The sequence below is a fragment of the Ambystoma mexicanum genome, chromosome 2q (assembly GCF_040938575.1).
Source record: "Ambystoma mexicanum isolate Mex_15411 chromosome 2q, UKY_AmexF1_1, whole genome shotgun sequence".
NCBI classification, from domain to species: domain Eukaryota; kingdom Metazoa; phylum Chordata; class Amphibia; order Caudata; family Ambystomatidae; genus Ambystoma; species Ambystoma mexicanum.
In genome coordinates, this window is record NC_090924.1 from 1,428,721,198 (window position 1) to 1,428,741,401 (window position 20,204).

General features: G+C 48.1%; 1 protein-coding gene across 1 annotated transcript in view; it reads left to right on the forward strand.

Moving 5' to 3' along the window:
• Positions 1–12,364, forward strand: part of LOC138570225 (DNA-directed RNA polymerases I and III subunit RPAC2-like) — a 61,917-nt gene extending 49,553 nt beyond the window's left edge. Inside the window, exon 5 of the mRNA XM_069648957.1 lies at positions 12,217–12,364. Coding sequence (XP_069505058.1) covers positions 12,217–12,264 — 48 coding nt within the window. The 3' untranslated portion in view covers positions 12,265–12,364. The remainder of the gene's footprint in view (positions 1–12,216) is intronic.
• The last annotated feature ends 7,840 nt before the right edge of the window (positions 12,365–20,204 follow it).

A 20,204-nucleotide genomic window follows, 5' to 3' on the forward strand; every position in this document is an offset into this window, starting at 1 on the left:
CACCTTCTCCGAGTACACAAAGGAGATGAATGGAAAACTGCCTTCCGGACTCCGTTTGGGCTCTTTGAGTACCAGGTCATGCCATTTGGGTTGGTTAATGCCCCTTCTATTTTTCAACGGTTTATGGACAGACTGTTCTCCGATTTGTTGTGCCAAACAACTCTAGTGTATCTTGACGATATTCTAATTTTTTCCAACAATGCCAAAGAACACGAGGAACATGTCAAGGAAGTTTTCCTTAGGCTTAAGGACAATCACCTGTCAGTTAAACTTGCTAAATGTGTTTTCTCCGCTTCATCCATACCTTATCTGGGTTATATCTTGTCCAGTCAGGGTATCTCAATGGACCCCCACAAGGTGTCATCCATCCTAGACTGGCCTTCACCCTCTTCAGTGAAAGAAGTTCAAAGATTCCTGGGTCTGGCGAACTTCTATCGTAGGTTCATTCCCAATTTCTCCCAGAAGATCCTGCCCATCACTACTCTCCTCAAGAAATCTTCTGAGCCGTTCAGATGGTCGGCTGAGGCCGAGGATAGCTTTGGGGATCTTAAGAACGCTTTTTGTGCCGCACCCATACTTCTACAGCCTGACCAGGAGCTGCCCTTCATTCTGGAGACCGACGCCTCTGCTGCTGCCATAGGAGCTGTCCTTCTCCAAGAGGTTCGGGGAGTAGCGCATCCTGTCGCCTACTTCTCGAAGACACTTAACGCCAGTCAAAGAAACTACTCGGTCATTGAACGAGAATTACTAGCAATGAAATCGGCTTGTGTGGAATGGCGGCATCTCCTTCAGGGAGGCAGGTATCCATTTACAATCCGGACTGATCACAAGAACCTGCAAGTTCTGAGGCAATTCGAGTGCTACAACACCCGACAGGCCCGATGGGCTCATTTCTTCGCCCAATTCGATTTTCACATCACTTATATCCCAGGAAAGATGAATGTGTTGGCTGACTCCCTTTCACGGCGTTGTGACTACCTACCCGATTCCGAGTCTCCTCGTGAACACATGTTTCCCCGACCCAGAAGCATCGGAATGGTTTCGACGTTCCTCAGTCAGGTAAAAGATGAATCGGGAGGGCGCTTTGAAGTAGAGAGACATGCCAAAGGCTTGACGTACGAAATCAGAGATGGTCTTTACCTGGTCAAAGGTAGACTCTATCTACCCACGCCTGCCTTTCGCAAGATGGCCTTGAATTGGTGTCACGACACAAAACTTGCTGGGCATCGGGGGGGGTACAGGCACCTTGGAATTCCTTCGTCGTCATTTCTACTGGCCTAGAATGAGGGAGGACGTGGATCGTTATGTACAATCCTGTATCATCTGCCTCCGAAGTAAATCCCCTCGTCAACGACCTATACGATTACTCGAACCTTGTGCTGTGCCTGACGGCCCCTGGAGCTCAATCTCTACTGATTTCATTGTGGATCTTCCCATCTCACAGGGGTGCACATGCATAATGGTGGTGGTTGACTCATTCACAAAAATGGCTCACTTTTCCCCTTTGCCCGGAGTTCCCACTGCAGCCAACATGGCCGAAGTATTTCTCCAAGACATCTTTAGACTGCACGGTATGCCCTCTAAGATCATCTCTGACAGGGGAAGTCAGTACACCTCTCATTTCTGGAAGGCTCTCTGTGAGCGTCTGGGGATTGAAAGAGCTCTCACGTCGGGGTTTCACCCCCAGTCTAATGGACAAACTGAACGGCTAAACGGAACTCTGGAACAATACTTAAGATGTTTTACTAATTCCCAACAAGACAACTGGCACTCGTTATTGGCTCTGGCCGAATTCTCCTACAACAATTCCGTACACTCAGCTCTTGGGGTTAGTCCATTTTTCTGTAATTATGGCTACCATCCCCGGTCTATTCTTCCTATCTCCTGTCTTTCTACTAATATACCATCTGTAGATTCCTCACTCACCCGCCTTAAAGAGATACACAAGAAGGCTATGGAAAGCCTTCAGGCAGCGCAGGAACGCTATAGGTCCCAAGCCAACAGACATCGTCAACTCGTGCCAGGTTGGGAGGTTGGTTCCAGGGTAATGCTTTCTACGAGATACTTACCTCGTTGGGCCCATCCATCCAAACTATCCCCGAGGTTTTTAGGGCCTTATAAGATTGTACAAAGGATCAACCCTGTGGCCTTCCGTCTTAAACTTCCTGCCAGCTTGAACAGAGTTCATCCTGTCTTTCATGCGTCTCAGCTTAAGCCCTTTCATGTTGATACCTGGAGGCGTCAAGCTGAGGGAGTTAATGTTCCTCAGGATTCCACTCCGGAAGAATACGAGGTAGCTCAAATTTGCGACTCCAGATATCATAGAGGCAGACTAGAATACCTTGTACGATGGAAGGGCTTCCCCTCCTCTGAGAATTCCTGGGAACCCCTCTCCCATATTTCTGCCCCTACACTGTTGCGCAAATTCCACTTTTTCCATCCGGGCAAACCAGGGGGAGGGTCCCTTGGGAGGGGGCATACTGTCATGCCACGCGGTACTTGGCGCCTGTGGAACCGCTGGCGGCGCGGACATTATCCGGCCGTGCACGCTGGTAGCCTGTCACGCCCACTTTCAGTTCCGCCCGTGCGTATGCGCGCTTACGCAGCCCGGAGTATAAATACAGCTCCTTCCGGGTTGTGTACGCGTTGCAACGCTTCCGGTTTCCTCCGTTAGTGCTGTCTGCCTTTTCGCCTGCTCTCACTCACTGCTGGTTACCCGAATTCTATCGAGTCCTTTTTCCTATTCCCCTTGTCTTGCCTTCTGCCCTTCCTGTTTTTTCTCCTCCTGCCAGCCTCTTTGTGTACCAGACCTAGGCCTGTTTTCTTGGATTGCTGATTTCTTCTGATTCGGATACCTTCCTCTGTGATCCCCCGTGTACCAGATCCCGGCCTGTTTAAGGACTGCCTACCTTCCTTCGGAGCTTCATCCTAATACCACGGAGTATCTGCTTCAGCCGACTGCATTCCAGCACATTCCAGCTCATTCCGAAGGAGAGTCACGCAGGTCGCTTCGGGGTTTTTTGTGCCTTTCGGCTTTTTCCCCTTACCGGCGTTCCCGGGAGGAAGCACCGGAAACCCTTTTTGGGTACACGGTGGCTTCCTTCCGTGGGCGCCCCTACCTACATAAAAAAAAGGAGCGACCAAGAAGTAAAGGGAAGAAGGGTACTGGAAGAAGAGACGAAGGTGAGGAGTTAGGGGAGGGTGGCGAATCGGATTATACGTTCTCTGACGAGGAGATCACCAATCCTGGTGACACCTATATTGACATATGGAGCAGAGACTTCGTTGAACTCCAAAGTTAAGATCTGGCCGTCCCTCAAAGGCTTATTTTGGAAAAATGTGTTGGGTCTGCCTAAGAGTGTCCCAATATTGGCTGTAAGGATGGAGCTGGGGTTGACGTCTCCAAAAGTCATAGTGAGGTGGAAAACTCTACAACTGCTCATAAAATGCAGGGAAGAAAACCCCAGTGGGGGCTTTTAAGACCCCCTGAAACGCCCCATCATCTAACTCTGAACAACCTCTACGAGAATGGGAAGAGGCAAGTATTATGGTCCTTGAAGAAATTGACGTAACTGTGACTAACCTGCTGTGCAATCCGGACAGAGTAAAGTTGAAACTACACAGAAGGGATTGGATCCAGACACACGACGAGAGGGGGACTTTCAAACTTTATGGTAAATCCTGGGGAGAGGAAAAGACGTTGAATGGCCTGCCGAACTATCTGCAGCTTTTTGAGAATACGACTCAACTTGTTTCCGATAAGGGAGATTCTGAGACCTAGGGAGGAGGGAGATGGTCACTTGGGATGTAGCCTGTGTAAAAACCGTAACTCAGTGAAAACCCCCTATCACATGATCTTCCCAGCTCTAATTAACCTAAGGGTACGGTTGATGTCAGGCAATCCAGAAGTATGGCAACCGCACAAAAGAGGAATGGTGGAAAATGTTCTTTTCGAGAGAGCCGGTTTCTATCACGCTGGATTTGTAAAATTTGTACTTGCATTTGTTAGTTGCGTGCAGTTTCATCAATTTCTAAAAAAAAATTGCAACGATTGGAGGGCAAAGCTTTACTTTTTCTCTTTTTGTGGACTAAAGATGTGCCTTAAAGGTTTAATTTGTTTAACCATGAAATGGCAATAAAATAAATAAATATATACCAGCAAATGCATTCAATACATTGTGAAGTATCTTTTTTTTTTTTTTTTTTTTTCCTCCATGTCCTTGTGCCCTGATAGTGCTCAAGGCACACAAGGTGGCAGCATACACTGAGGGCATAGAGCAAGGGTGCAGCAAGTAGTGGGTAGCAATGCACCTGCTTGCTGGAGCATCTCAATGTGTTTGTCTTGGAGTAAAGAAACCTATTAATTCGAAATTAAGCCGAATAGTTTTTCACAACGGAATTTCTTTTCGCCCCTAATGCCAACGAGGTATTTAACTGCCACCTCTCCTCCCCCGCTGATGTATTTCTACTACAAAGCATTTACATGTCTGTCATTTCCCACATTCCACTGCATTTGTGCCACTCTGGTGTTTCAATGGCTCTCCTGTTTCCTGTCTCAAGTCTACTCCATTGTGTACAGGATTAAGTTGTTGCTTTTCCGAGTATATATTTTCTGCATGGGTCTTTGGGACATTTCTCCAGGACTCTATCTAACCTGTCCTTGTGCTAGAGATGAGGCCTTTGGAATTACTCAAGGGCACCTATTAGAATGGGGTGAGACCATAGAATGTTGCAAGATACTGTAAGTGAGGGCACATTATGGCACACAATACTGCAGGTGTGCCCTTTCCAATAGCGTGTCATTCTCCCCAGGTGAATGTTAGGGAGAATTCTCATTCTATGGCTAATTTCCCTTACCTATAGTCCCCCAGCAGCTTAGCTGGATTTGAAGGGTCATGTAAAGGGTGATCCCAGATGTAAGGGTAAACTTGCAGGGATCAGCACAGTCTACTTGGCCTTCTCCCCACAGGAAGTACCAATGGCTAGTGCACATTATGAATTGTTTGCTGAAGAACTCTTGGGTTTTCAAGCAACTGTATCCTTAGAGTCCATGGTTCTGGTTAGCAAACAGAATATGTGTGTGTATGACTCCCTTCCAGAAAACTCTAATGTATATTACATGGACAGTGTTCTTGTCAATGGCCAGGATACTCCTGCCAGGAGAGACACTGGGGCCAGCAGAACAGTAGTGGATGAACGTTTCTTTCAGCCTGAGGATGTTGCTAGGGCACCCAAAGTTCCCATTAAATTGTCTGGAGGTCCTGTCCAGTTGGTTCCTATTCTACCAGCCCGCATTTAGTGTAATAACAGGACAGTGAGTATTCATGTCAGTGTTCAGACTGAGGTGCCTCGGAGAGTCCTGTTGGGGAATGATCTAACTACTCTAGGAGTAGTATCCAGTACCCCCAGGCCTCCTAGTATGGAGAAGCAGAACCAAACCAAATTGGCTAGAGAGGCAACCTTAAGAGACAACTCTGAGCATGTGGGAACCTCTACTGAGACCCCCACTGAAAGCCCTGATGTTAGTAAGTTGACCTCTAACACAGGCACATCTGAGGCTAGAATGTTAGGGAAATGGGAGCCCCAACCAAGCTCCACCATTGACCATCCAATTATAAAGTCTTTGACTCCCCCAGCTTCTGAGGAAGAGGTGGATAGACAGATTGGGCCCCTCTCTAGGCCTGTGAGAACTGGTAATTCTCAAAGCTGGTGGAAATCCAGGAACAATAGGCCCAAGGCTAAAAACCTTAAGGCTGTGGACTCTTCTACTGAAGACTCCAAAGGAAAACATAGTGTTAGGAAAGAAACTCCTTCACCAGGTAAAACCTGATCTCAGAAGAAGAGGAAGCCTCTACTTGGCTTGACCTCTGACCCTCCAACCAGGATGCCTGAGACCCAACCTACTCTTGAAAGAGAGGTGGTGAGGAACCATGGAGGCCCTTCTAGATATAAGGGAATCCTTCTTAAGGACCCCTTGAGAAAACCTATCTTGGGTTTAGATGTAAAGTTACAACTTCAAGGGGACTGTTAGCTCAGCTCCCTTAAACCTTAAATAGGAAAGATGTACCAGAAAGGGTTTGTAGGTCATATAGCTTACAAAGGAAAACCTTTGAGCACAGGTCAGAATGTCACCACCAAAATGCTGGTGGTCTCTCTAGGATGTTTTTAACCGACTAGAGGAAAGGGACTCATCCAGGAGTGGATTAGATCCTCCTGTCCCTTAGTCTGGGCGGGTGGGGGCGAGTGTTAGGGAGAAATCTCATTTTATGGCTAATTTCCCTTACCTATAGAGTCCCCCAGCAGCTTTGCTGGATTTGAAGGGTTTCTGCTGCTAAGAGTGAGGCCCTTTTTTCCACTCTTAGACAGATTGCTAGTGTGTGTTTTAGGCTATCTTGTGTGCTTATGATCTATGGGCTTTTTTCTCCCCCTGTAGGAATCATCTTTTTACATGTGTGGTACACAGCACCCTCCGTGCCGTACCACAGGAGTGTCGTAGTGACCCCCAAACATAGACTCCATACCCTGGGACTGATTACTGTCTCAGAGGGCCTGTAAAGTCCCCATTGACTTTACTAGTCAATTCTTATAAACAAAACCAGTACACCCCATCTTACTATGGAAGTACTGGAAGGGTTAATAGTTTTTCCCTCATGTTTATTTTCGAGGGGGTATCGTACAGTCCCTCTCTCAAGTTTTTGGCTGGTAGCAGTGGTTACTACCGTAGATATTCAACCACAAATATTTACCTATGGGATTTTCCCATTGTTCGAGGCTACCACTTTTTCTGACAACCTCTAACATACCGCCGGTTTATTTTAATACTAACTTTACTCCGGTAGGTTTTTATTGCCAGAACTTTGATTTAAATTCTTTCTCTATAATCCTAACCCAGGTCGGGGATCCTTTGTTCGTCCTTTTGGCGGGCTTCTGTACAGAAGCCCTCCTGTCGGCGCCACTGAGTCTAGGGTAGGCAGGATGTCTGGAAGGGGAAATAGGCACCCTGGACAGGGTTGCCTATGCTATCCAAGTCGCACTCTGCCCTGATAGGCTGGGGGGTTCTCCCTTCAGGAGAGCCACCCCACTGTGTGAGTGACAGCTAGGCTGTATGAATGGGGGTCTTGCTGCATAGAAGCAGGGTCCTGAGGACTGGAGGACAAGACTTCACCACTGGAACTAAGAAACCGAAGAAGAGAGAAGACATCTGCAACAACTGAACCACTGGTGAAGCCCTGCTGCAGATCCTCACCACTTTTCTCCAACAACTTGAGATGATCTACGCCTGCAAGAGTCTTCTTCCCTTGAGCTGGTGGGGCCAACTAGTTTATCAATCGCCTTCCAGGACCTGCCTTGGTCGAATCGCCAGTGCCCTACACATGGATACCGGATAGCAAGGCACCCGTCCACCACGACCGTGATTTAAAGGCGCGTACCTTTTAATCCATTTCGGCAATACTGTGGTTTGCTTCTTCCCTGGGCAGTGCAGTAACTCGAACCTTCCTCCACGATGAGAGCCTCTCTTCCTCTGCTGGACAACACGAACTGCAGGAACTGCCAGGAACCACCACCACCACCACCGCCGAAGCCGCTTCCACTTTTTCAGGTACATTGTTCCGCCAGGCCTCCCGTTTCGTGGGGTACTGCTAAAGGTGTTTGAAATCCTTTTCCTACCCCCTGGGTTGGCCGCCCCTTTCTACTAACATCATCTTTTACCTTCTGCACCCTCCTTTTGAATTGTTAAACCAAAGACTTGACTGCAGCTACTAGAACAGTTTGATCCTGGGCACATTGCCCTGTACCACTAACTCTGGCACAGGCTTATTGACTTTGGCTGACTCTGTTACAACTGCCTTCATTAGATTGCTTTTTACTCCCAACTGTGTTGGTGCACCATAAACTCCTATAACCACTCTTCCTTCTCTCTTAAGTATTGCTAAAGTGCCATTTTGCTTGGTTTTCACCTATGAATGACTATTGCTAAAGTGCTACCTTGCCTAACTTGTTCACAATCTACTTGGAAAGTATTGGTCATGTGTTTTAAGAGGTTAAATCTGTATAACTTGTCCTTTCCCTCCCTTTTCAGAAATTACTAGAGTGCCATTTTTGCTTGGTTGACCCTGTGCCATTTTGCTCAGTTTTCACTATTGCTCAAACTTGTCTATAATTTAAATAGGGAGTTGTGTATACATTCTTGACTGTTTTAACGTACTTTGATAACTGGGATTCTTGTGTTGAACTAGAAGTGTATTAAAAAAATATATATATTCTTTTTAATACAAAGCTTTGGTCAGTGTTTCCTTGTACCATAGTACCATAGTCCTAATGTGTAAACCCTGAATACTGCTAATCTTCCTTTTGAGATAAGTCTGACTGCTCAACCACAGCTACCAATTCAATCTTTGTGGTACAGACTGATACCAAAGGGAATTTATTGCATATACCTGTAGTCTTAATCTGCTGTAGTGCTCCCCAAGGGAACTGCAGTGGATTCTGCCTAACAGTGAAGCCTCCAGAATGGGCATTCTGCTCCTGGTGAGATGTGAAATTGGGATGAAGTGTTCAGGGTGAGGCCGGAGAAGGGATCAGTATTGCAGCGTAGACCTGAAATGGGGCCCTGTATTCTGCTGAGGACTCATACTGCTCACAGTGCTCTAGGCGAGACCTCGGAAAAGGAGGTAGTATTGCAGGGGAAGCCTCACCATAGACACAGGCAGTGATGCTGGCCAGAGGAGCATGTCTGCCTGTCCCAGAGGCTGACAGGGTGGACCCAGGAGATCACCCCGAGTGTGGTGCAGTCAAGGGAAGAAGGCAGTGGCCTAGGCGGAGAGCCAGCCCGCCCCAGCCTCAGGATGTCTCTAAGGCCAGGGCCCTGTGAGCAGTACCGTTCGGCCAGAAGGTAACTGCAGGGGGCAGGATCATAGCGGAGGGAGGGCGGACGACACAGCAGCACAACACCCGGGCTGAATTAGGATGCAGCCTGAGTAAAGATGGCCTGTACGTCAAAGTGCCATACATGTGCAGTGAGGCCTGGGGATATGGGTGTTATGTATACATTGTGGCATGGTAAAGCCCATTCAGTCATGGGGCGACCTTCTCTCCCCACATGGGTGGCACAGGAGTGGGGATGGTTTAGATTGCCCGCCGTGGGTGGCCCCTTCCTCACCCTTGATACTGGAGTTGGTAATTTGAATGAACAGGTCCCTGTTGGGATTTTGAAAAATCCCTGTGCAGTGTCACATGTCCTCATATAATAACAAGAAAGAACTCCTGTGATAGCCCATCTCCTGCTACCAGAGAGGATGTTCAGGATTTCAGGGTTCTAAATCCTCTTTTGACTAGTTGGACTATCAAGGATACACCCATTTCTTAAACCGGCCTTTGGAATACGGAGTCAAGCAATGGATATTGACCATGTTGCGTCTCTGCCTACCCTCTCTGAGCCACCTTCCTTTTTTCGCCTGGGAATAACGTGTGTGAACATGTCTTGGAAGGGAGACTTGTCATCCAATGATGCTTCAGGTTTTGTAGACTGTGACGATCGGAATCTCATAGTTATTTGCATGTTCTTATTTAAAAGAATCTGGTTCCCGTCTATTCCGCCCCTCTTAACTATTTGAATGATGGCGCTTAAAGATGGTTCATCAAATTTGGTTTGTGCCAATTTAGTTACATTTACTGAGAAATGTACCAACATGGGCTTATTTATGGACTTTTGGTTTTTCCTGCATTGAAAGCATGTTCTATTTTATTTTTGTGTACTATTTATTTTCATTCTTGCAAGAAGAAATAGTTGTTCCTTTTGTATCCCTTATTTAAAATGTTAGAGTAGCTGTTTTTTGTAGTCCTTTGTTTAAAATCAAATTTCTGATAGTGTCTGTCCAGAAATGTTCACTCCCACTGCGGCTCCATCTGTTATAATGGTTCGACCTGCTAAATCATTTGAGAAAGTCAGTCACAAGGTTTTTTTTTCTTTAAGCTGAGCTGGCGCTTAGCAGTGCTCTGGATGCCGGGTTCTTACTAGGAAAGAGCTGCCGATTTTAGACCTGAAAAATCATTGTATAGAAATCCATCTATTGTATGAATGTTTGCCAAAAGGTGCAGATGGAATGTTAGGAAAATGGGATCATTTGTTTCTAGTGGGATTGGGGCTGGAGGTTAATGGAGGGGTTTCCCCTTGCACTATGCACAGTACTGCATTTGTAACTAGGCTGTGGGGCTGGATGGTGGTCCCTCTGCACTGTGCCACAGTACTGCGTTTGTAACTAGGCTGCGGGGCTGGATGGTGGTCCCTCTGCACTGTGCCACAGTACTGCTTTTGTAACTAGGCTGCGGGGCTGGATGGTGGTCCCTCTGCACTGTGCCACAGTACTGCGTTTGTAACTAGGCTGCGGGGCTGGATGGTGATCCCTCTGCACTGTGCCACAGTACTGCGTTTGTAACTAGGCTGCGGGGTTGGATGGTGGTCCCTCTGCACTGTGCCACAGTACTGCGTTTGTAACTAGGCTGCGGGGTTGGAGGGTGGTCCCTCTGCACTGTGCCACAGTACTGCGTTTGTAACTAGGCTGCGGGGTTGGAGGGTGGTCCCTCTGCACTGTGCCACAGTACTGCGTTTGTAACTAGGCTGCGGGGTTGGAGGGTGGTCCCTCTGCACTGTGCCACAGTACTGCGTTTGTAACTAGGCTGCGGGGCTGGATGGTGGTCCCTCTGCACTGTGCCACAGTACTGCGTTTGTAACTAGGCTGCGGGGTTGGAGGGTGGTCCCTCTGCACTGTGCCACAGTACTGCATTTGTAACTAGGCTGCGGGGTTGGAGGGTGGTCCCTCTGCACTGTGCCACAGTACTGCATTTGTAACTAGGCTGCGGGGTTGGAGGGTGGTCCCTCTGCACTGTGCCACAGTACTGCATTTGTAACTAGGCTGTGGGGTTGGATGGTGGTCCCAACTAGGCTGTGGGGTTGGAGGGTGGTCCCTCTGCACTGTGCCACAGTACTGCGTTTGTAACTAGGCTGCGGGGTTGGAGGGTGGTCCCTCTGCACTGCGCCACAGTACTGCGTTTGTAACTAGGCTGCGGGGTTGGAGGGTGGTCCCTCTGCACTGTGCCACAGTACTGCGTTTGTAACTAGGCTGCGGGGTTGGAGGGTGGTCCCTCTGCACTGTGCCACAGTACTGCGTTTGTAACTAGGCTGCGGGGTTGGAGGGTGGTCCCTCTGCACTGTGCCACAGTACTGCATTTGTAACTAGGCTGCGGGGTTGGAGGGTGGTCCCTCTGCACTGTGCCACAGTACTGCATTTGTAACTAGGCTGTGGGGTTGGATGGTGGTCCCTCTGCACCATGCCACAGTACTGCATTTGTAACTAGGCTGTGGGGTTGGAGGGTGGTCCCTCTGCACTGTGCCACAGTACTGCATTTGTAACTAGGCTGCGGGGTTGGATGGTGGTCCCTCTGCACTGTGCCACAGTACTGCATTTGTAACTAGGCTGTGGGGTTGGATGGTGGTCCCTCTGCACCATGCCACAGTACTGCATTTGTAACTAGGCTGTGGGGTTGGAGGGTGGTCCCTCTGCACTGTGCCACAGTACTGCATTTGTAACTAGGCTGCGGGGTTGGATGGTGGTCCCTCTGCACCATGCCACAGTACTGCATTTGTAAGTAGCTACTGCATTAACCACTTGCTCCATGACCTTGTGTTCTTCCTTCCGTTTCTATACGAGTTTAACTGTTGCAGTGTTTAAACCTGCCTTCACTTTGGTCTTCAGTAACAAGACACTGATGGAGTTGTGAATTGTCTAAATATAAATTGTCCAGTGGTTACAATATTGTATTTTTGAGCTGGACGTTCATTTCTGACACCAGCAGATGTCTGAAGGGTACAGGCGGGTATTATTCCATGGGTTTTGGAGGAAGGAGATCCCAAAGTACTCACACCAGTGGAAGGCTACTCATTTTGGGTTTTAAGACTGTTTGCATGGCAAAGTGTATGAGGCTCACCCTCACTATTCCCCTCCTTAACTCCCTCCCTGTGCACAGCATTAGGCTCCCAGCCTTGTGATTGTGTTCACGTAACAGAGGACAGCAACCTTTGGCGCTCCTTAATGTTTTAGCCTCCAATTCCCATCAGCCTTAGCCAGCATGGTCAAAGGGAAGGATTGGGGCTTTCTTAGTCCAACACAGTTTGCTGACCCTTGCCTCGGCATTAATCCTCTCTTGATGTTTTTGCAGGTCAGTATGAAGGAATACAAAGAACAGAACCCGGACGAGACCAACTGACCCCTCCGTTCCCCGAGGACTGTACAACTTCGTGTAAATAATATGACACTAGTTTTTTGTTTGTAAATCTGTTTTTGGAATAAAAACGTTTTATATTTTCTTTCCTGAGAAATATATCCCATGCGAGGAGAGTGTGAAGTGAACGTATGTTGAGGTTTGAATAAAACGACTTTAAGGCTGAGTTCCACAAACCCCAATCAGGAAGCACCCCATTTGCAACTTGAGGAGGGTGTTGACAGAGGAGGTAATGTATTCTGCTGTTTCAGAATCGGAGAACACATTCTTTGCACGTCTGATTTGGGACACAAAGTTCTGAGAGCATATGTGCTGGGTGCATGTATGACTCCCAAGACGACTGGGCAGACTATTGGATCTGCAACTGGTGATGCCCCAAGAGACTGAGCTCCCACTGCGGCTTGAGATTGGATCTGCTACTGGTGAGGCCTCGGAGACTGAGCTCCCACTGCTGCTTGAGTTTGGATCTGCTACTGGTGAGGCCTCGGAGACTGAGCTCCCACTGCTGCTTGAGATTGGATCTGCTACTAGTGAAGCCTCGGAGACTGAGCTCCTACTGCTGCTTGAGATTGGATCTGCTACTGGTGATGCCCCAAGAGACTGAGCTCCTACTGCTGCTTGAGATTGGATCTGCTACTGGTGAGGCCTCGGAGACTGAGCTCCCGCTGCTGCTTGAGATCGGGTGATGCGAGTCACTTGAACTCCCTCATGGTGGGGCTCACAAGAATGTTAAGATGTGGTAGGGAGCAACGGACCTATAACCAGGAGTATATATTTCGGGCTGTCGCATGACACACAGCAAAACAATAGAATTCAAAATGCTGCGATTTGCAAGCGCTCTGTGCATTTTTAAGCCTTTCGGATAATAGTGTTGTTCTGCCCTAAGGAATATTTGGAGAAAAATGTGACAAATTGGGAAGTAAAGTGTGTTTGGACATTTTTGTAAAATGTAAAGGCAAACTCGTAGGGTTGAGGGAAGACTCTTCACCCAAAGTTGTGCAGATATTTTGGTGGCAAATTGAAACTTCACGTTTTGGTTATAGATTGCCTTAGTCTTGCCAGCAATATTGTTGCTGGTAGGTTCTGCCCATCGGTGCGTTATGCAGCACGTTGTACCATTTACATGAATGAAGAGATGCCTCTCTTCCTTTTTTGAGAATGTGACGTGGCATTAGCAAATTGGCCAGTTGAACAAAGACAATGTTTGTTGGTTCCACTCCAGGGCAATCCTCGGAAATGTGTGGAAAATGATTTAAAGACACTAATGTGATGGGAAGGTCGGAGAGCTATAGAGTGCATTTCTGAGAATATTGGCTATAAACATGCATGAACTAGATGTGTTTAAAAGGTAAAGTCACAGACAGCTTGAATTTGATAACCAACACTTATCGTCACATTCGGCTCCCCACAGTGGGTGCCATAGCCATTTTTAATACCCTCAAACAATGAGGACCAGTGACCCAGTCAAATCACAACTGACCAACCAATTAGAATCAGGTCTCCAGTGACCCCCAAATGAGTGCCCAAGCCCCTCACTAACACATTGCCCAATTTCTCTACGTAATAGCTTGTAGATCGTTTCCATGAGCACATAAGAACCCCAATGGTGACTAGTAATCACCTTTGCATGACCCACACGGAAGGACATGGCATCGCATAGGTAGAGCACAGTCCGTGGCAACCCAGAAAAGGCATTTGCTGTGCTCTACAAAGACACATCACTTAACAAATGGCGCCCAATTTTCAGAATGCTTTGGGAACCCACGTGTCTGCCAGATTGCAACAAAGCCACATCAGTGCAGGCATTTGCAACCTTCCTATCATTCCCCCGTGCCTTTTCTGCACAGTGTTTCAGGCTATGGCCCTTCTACATATCTGTTGTGGCAAGTACGTTTAGGGGGCCATTTAAAAGTGTCCTTTGCCTTTTGAAATCTTCCTTGCCTGCACCCGCGCGATTTCAGGCTGGGAACGATGCATTGTGATAATTTATCCGAGCTGCACTAAGGAACAATGTGCTTTAAGATCAGCACTTCAGCAGCCTCCTTATTCAGCTGACAAGTGTTCGCCCCCTGGTGGTGAACCTTCTACCAGAAGGAATGGGTTCATACACCTGGACATTTCTAGAGGTCCTGATCAAGAACTTCTAACCAAGCGTGCTCCCGCTCAGTTCGGTTTTCTGGAAACCCCCACCCCCTTTAGACATCGATGTGCACCTTTCTTGCTTGCTTTCAGGAAGAAATTGAAAACTGTTCTCCCTCACCCCCTCTCCCTTTGTCTTCATTGCAGTACAATGCAAGCAACTCGCTGAGGTGCTTGCAGTCTATGGCAGTCCCGGCTTTCTCCTGCAGTCTGCTTTCCGTTGCTGTGGTGGGAGGAGTGACCCACACAGCCTTCATAAACTCACTTGAGCTGCGGAGCGGCCGAGGAGCTGCTCGCTGAGGTGCTTGGAGTCTATGGCAGTCCCGGCTTTCTCCTGCTCTCCTGCAGTCTGCTTTCCGTTGCTGTGGTGGGAGGAGTGACCCACACAGCCTTCATAAACTCACTTGAGCAGCGGAGCGGCCGCGGAGCTGCTCGCTGAGGTGCTTGGAGTTTACGGCAGTCCGCGGCTGCTCCGCGGTCCATCTGGCCCTGAGATGCAAACCTGTAAAACGGGCAGTGAGGGGCACTGGCTTCGGAGCCAACGGACCCGAAGCGAGGACAGCAGCCTGGAGCGGCGGAGCCCTCTGAAGCCACTGAACCGCGTTAGAAAACCGCCCCCCTTGAAGGCGTCCTCAGCCCAGCAAATACTTAAATCATTCGAACGCCAGGCGTTACTGGACTCCATCAAACACAAAGAAGACTATTCAAAAGCCTTATCCGGCTCGGAAGACGTTCATGCAGCCCTAATGTCAGCGGAACAGCTTCCCTATGGGGAGGGGAGTGACCTACCTGCATCGACAGCGCTGGCGGGGGTAGTCTCCAACTATGCCCCGCCGGCGAACAATAAGATCTTACCCCTCCTCCCCCGCTCTTTGGAAAATAGACCAGCACTCAAGATCTGCTCGAGGAAGACTTTGCAGCTCACCCTGCCACCTGTGCTGTCGCCGAGAAGAAAGCTGCTGAAGATGACCTTGTGGACGGGGCGCACTGCTCCGTTCCCGTGAGCCGCGCCCGACTGTGGTCCTCCTCTTCTCGAGCTGGGCGCTGCCGCCGGCTGGGAGCTCGTCGTGGAGGCGACGAGCCTTGCTGCCGACGAGCCGCGAACAGTGCAGAGCGAGCTGGAAAACACAGGACGGATCGGTGACGTGGCTCAGGCGTCCCCGCAGAACGCGCAGCCCTTACTGCACTCAGATGAACAGAAGCTAGCAGAGGATCAGTCGGCCTCAATGCAAGGCTGTGAGGGTCTTTGGAGTCCGACTCCGTTAGGGAACCTAGAACCGGGCTTTCCTCCTGCAGAAAATCAGGAGGACTTGAAAATAAAGGAGACATCTGAATTGGGGGCTCACCAATCAACCGTCACCCCCCTAAAAGCACTAAGTCTACCCAAGCCACTGGTAATCACCACCTCGTCAGCTAAATTAGCTGATCCCCCAAAATAAAGAAGTAACTAAAGTGGAAATGCACCAACCACTTAAACATGAGGACTGCCCTAGTCCAGTTAAAAACAGAGTGGCTGGCAAAAGTACTGAAGACTGCTCGTACTCTACAATTGAGTACTCTGAAGACGACCTGAATGTTTCAGGGGATGCAATCAAACCCACAACTATTCCCCAAAGACTCAATTTCTCTGATCCACATTCCACGCCGACAGAAGCAGCACTCACAAGTCGCCCCAACCCCATGGTTGCAAGCAACATTAAGCGTCAGTCTCAACTACGTACAACGACTTCTGAGCTTACCACACAGCAGTCGTGTAAAAAAACGACTGACGAAAGAAAAAAACACCATCACGACTTTGTAAGGTGCAAAAAACATCAGTAATGGGATCCATACCCGACTTCTTTGCGACAAAAAGCAAACCTCAGCATGATGAAGACAGAGCTGAGATATCGCAGGCTGAACTACTGGAAGGAACTCACCAAGACCTGAACCACGAAAACGACCAGGACTCCCTGCGCAAACTTGCTTTCCTGAAAAGATGGCACCTAAAAGTGGAGAGACCCGGTCTTGTAACCACTTTGAATGTGTCGGAACCCAATTTGACACAAAAGACAACCTCAACTCTCACTGACCAAGCGCAAAACATCCACGACCCTGTCATAAGCAAGTCGGTCGAGGACCTGGTGCCAAGAGGCTCTGTAACTCCTATGAAGAGCAAACGCCAGATGGAACTCCTGGGCAAAGACTTAACAAACTCAACCGACCAGGAAGTGAGGAAAAGAGCCCCACTCTTTTCCTCACTTCCATCCATCACTCCCACGGAAAGGGAGCTGATGGAGGCCGCTTTCAACGAGACAGAAACCTGGGAGGATTGGGACGAGGTTGATCGGAAGCCACCTCCAAAAAAGGAAGAGAAAAGCAAACAGCCAATCCCCTGCTCCATCTGCGGAATGTCTTGACCACAAACAAAAACATGAAGAAAAAAAAGTGCCCTCTCAGGAGCAAACCAGTCCAATCTTCTTGACACTGGAAGAGAAGAAACTAAACCTCTTGGCTAAAAACAAAGACAGAAAATTGTCTCAGTACCCACCGGCTAAGAAAACGGAAAAGCCTTTGGAGCAGGCCAAGTCCAGGTCCCGCCCTTCTAACAGGACACAACCAACGAGAGGTGATTCTCAAAAACCAAAACAGGAACGACCAACAGAAACTTCAACTCACTGGCGCTCTAGAGTTCAAAGAAGTTGCCACAAGCGCGCAACTTCTAGAAATCGGAGCCCAAAAAGGCACCAAAAATCAGATCATACAACTAGACCCTCGTTCACATCAAGATACCAACGGACGTCAAACTCCAGAGGGCCCCGAAAGTCAAAGCACGTGACCACACCTAGTGAAAAAAGAAAAGACTGACACGCTAAAAGAGAACTCATAAGACGCTCTGCCAGGTCTACTAAGACCCGTACTTTCACTTTGAAAAGCCTCTAGAAAGAAGACTCCTCTTTCATCCTCAACAGAAAAACCATCCTAAAAATCTTGCATCTGGTTCCAGCACTAAAAACTTTATCCATAGAAGATCTTACAATTGTGGGATTTCAGGACAAAAAGAGAGTTGACAGTGTTAATTTACACATACAGTCCGAAATCATAAAATCTGCCTTAACAAAGGCTAAAAACAAACTGAGAGCTCTTGGATACGATCTCACAGATTACATAAGCAATGAAGGCCGCAAACTCAAAGAACATTCATTAGATCGCTCGGAGAGACGCTCTCGAGCCAAAAAGAGGAAGGTCCATGGCACCAACGGTTCCACATACTTGAACGATCGGGCCTCGTCAGCCTCAAACAGGCGCTATCCAAGATCCACCTCGCGGAAACAGAACGAGGGCCACCGTCCAAGCTCCTTAGAATTGGAAAGAGTCCTGCCAGGCCCTCAGAAAAACTGGAACATCACCATGGAACAAGAAATTCCAACTAAAGGAAAAGAGAAGTCAACCGATGACCAGAAGCAGCCAAGCCCCAAGGAAGACCCAAACCGTTGGGCCTGGTTGCCCAAAGCCCTGTCAATAAAACAAAGATCCTAGCAATCAAACATAAGGCAATTAAATAAGGATGCCTCTGGTCAGTCACCAACTACGGAACCGACTATCAATCCGAGGTTTTACTCACCTGACGTACTCTTCTGATGTAAACCTCGGATCATCCGACATCTGGTGTTTTCAAGAAACTTGGATCCAAAACAAACCAATGATAGAGGGCTATGCAATCATTTCTTCCTCAGCCTTGAGAGGACCCTCAGGCAGACCGAGGGCCGGATTACTGATCGCTCTGCGCATTGGATCCAACTTTCAGTTCCTCAAAGTAATAAAGGAGGAGCCGCACATCTTGGCAGCATTGATCCAACGAGGCTACAACCAACAAGACTCAATTAAACAAAAGAAAACTACTGACTTATTAGTAAACCTGTACTGGAACCCCAAAGAATGTGCAACTGAGCACTTTCTATTGCAAATCGAAAATATTCTGAAGGATGCTCTATCAAACGACCTAATTGATAGCACAATCATTTGCGGCGATTTAAATGTCAAGATCATGGACAATGAATCTGAAAACTCCCAATCAAAACTAAACATCTTACAATTGCCAGAAAACTCCCTGGAAAGAGGAAAGAAATGGGCGAACCTGATGGACTCCTTTTGACCTTCATAACGCCCACTTCTTGGGCAAATTTCCTCACCCGGTCCTCCCCACTTGTGAGTTAGCAGGAAGTCACGCTACCCTAGACCACGTCTATCTTTCTAGAAACCTCTTGCCGCAGGTCACAGGTTTCGAGATCATTAGAACACGCAACAGTGACCATAATCTCCGTCTCGACGTCCATGAAAGTTCGAGCGCCCTGAGAACAACCAACATTGAGACCTACACCAACTCCACACGTTTAAGGCTGAAAGGCTCACTAATTACGACACTAATTACAAATTACCGTCAAGAAAAAGTCCTGGACAACGCAAAAGAGGCAGGCAGCCTCACGGACTACTGCCCGCTACTACAACCATACCAGATTCAATAAACTGGTAACCGAAACAAAGTGAAGACTCACCACCACAACAACTTGACACTTAGAGAAAAAAGGCTGGAGATGAGACGAGCCTCAAGAAAGGCCAGACGCTTTCCTTCAACCACCAACAGAGAAACAGCTTGGACCGTCAAAAATGCTTACAAAAACTGGCTAAAAGGCTTTAAACTCCAGCTACATCAAGATGACTCCGAGCAAATGCTGCGAGTACTGACTTGCAAGCAAACAAAGGCTTTTTGGTCATTGATTCACTCAAAAAATCCATCAAGTGAGGATGCTTTATCATCCAGCGTTCCAGAAGAAGCCTGGATCGCTCACTTTTCCGCCCTCTTCCGCCCACCCGATAAGGGGATAGAACCTGGTAAACACCGAAGTAACCATTGGGACATTGATCCTGACCCAGCTTGCGTCGAATCCAAAATCAAGAAATTAAAATCATCACGAGCACCCGGCCCTGATGGCCTGTCGAACATGGACTTAAAATCCAATCCGGCAAGCTGGTCTATCCTGATAGCTGAAATCTTTCAATCGTGCACGGCAACTAGATCCATTCCGATGTCATGGAAGAGAGCAAACGTTGTGCCAATTTACAAGTCAGGTGACAAACGCGATCCAAACAACTATCGCCCGATAGCACTCCTTGACTGCATCAGAAAACTTTTTGGATCCTTCCTACTCGACAGCTTCAAAACCTGGGTGTCCTCTTCAGAAGGGTGGGACAATTTCCAAACTGGCTTCAGAAAAAACCTCAGTACCACGGCAAACATATTCACCATCAACATCCTCAAGGCCAGAGTCCAGGAAGGGGCTCCTCCCCTGTGCCTGGCTTTTATCGACTTGTCCAAAGCATTCGATAAAGTAAACAGAGAGAAGCTATGGACAAAACTTACTAACTGGAACTGTCCCCCCTCCTTGCTGGACCCTATTCAAGAACTTTACTCTGAAACATCTATGAGAGTGCGACTTAATGGCACAGGGCTACTCTCCTCTTCAATTGGTACAACCTGTGGAGTAAAGCAGAGATGTCCTCTGGCACCGGCACTTTACAATGCCTACACTGGCTACTACCAACATACCACAAGGAATGTAAAAGCTTTCCCCCCTTCTTTAGGGTCTGAAAAGGTCAGCAGGCTGCTTTATGCAGACGATATCATCTTAATCGACCAAACGAAGATAGGGCTCCAGCGAAAACTGGACAATTTGATGGAATACCTGCAAACCAAAGACCTGGAAAGCAACGCCTTGAAAACTAAAGTGATGCGACTGACAAAAGCG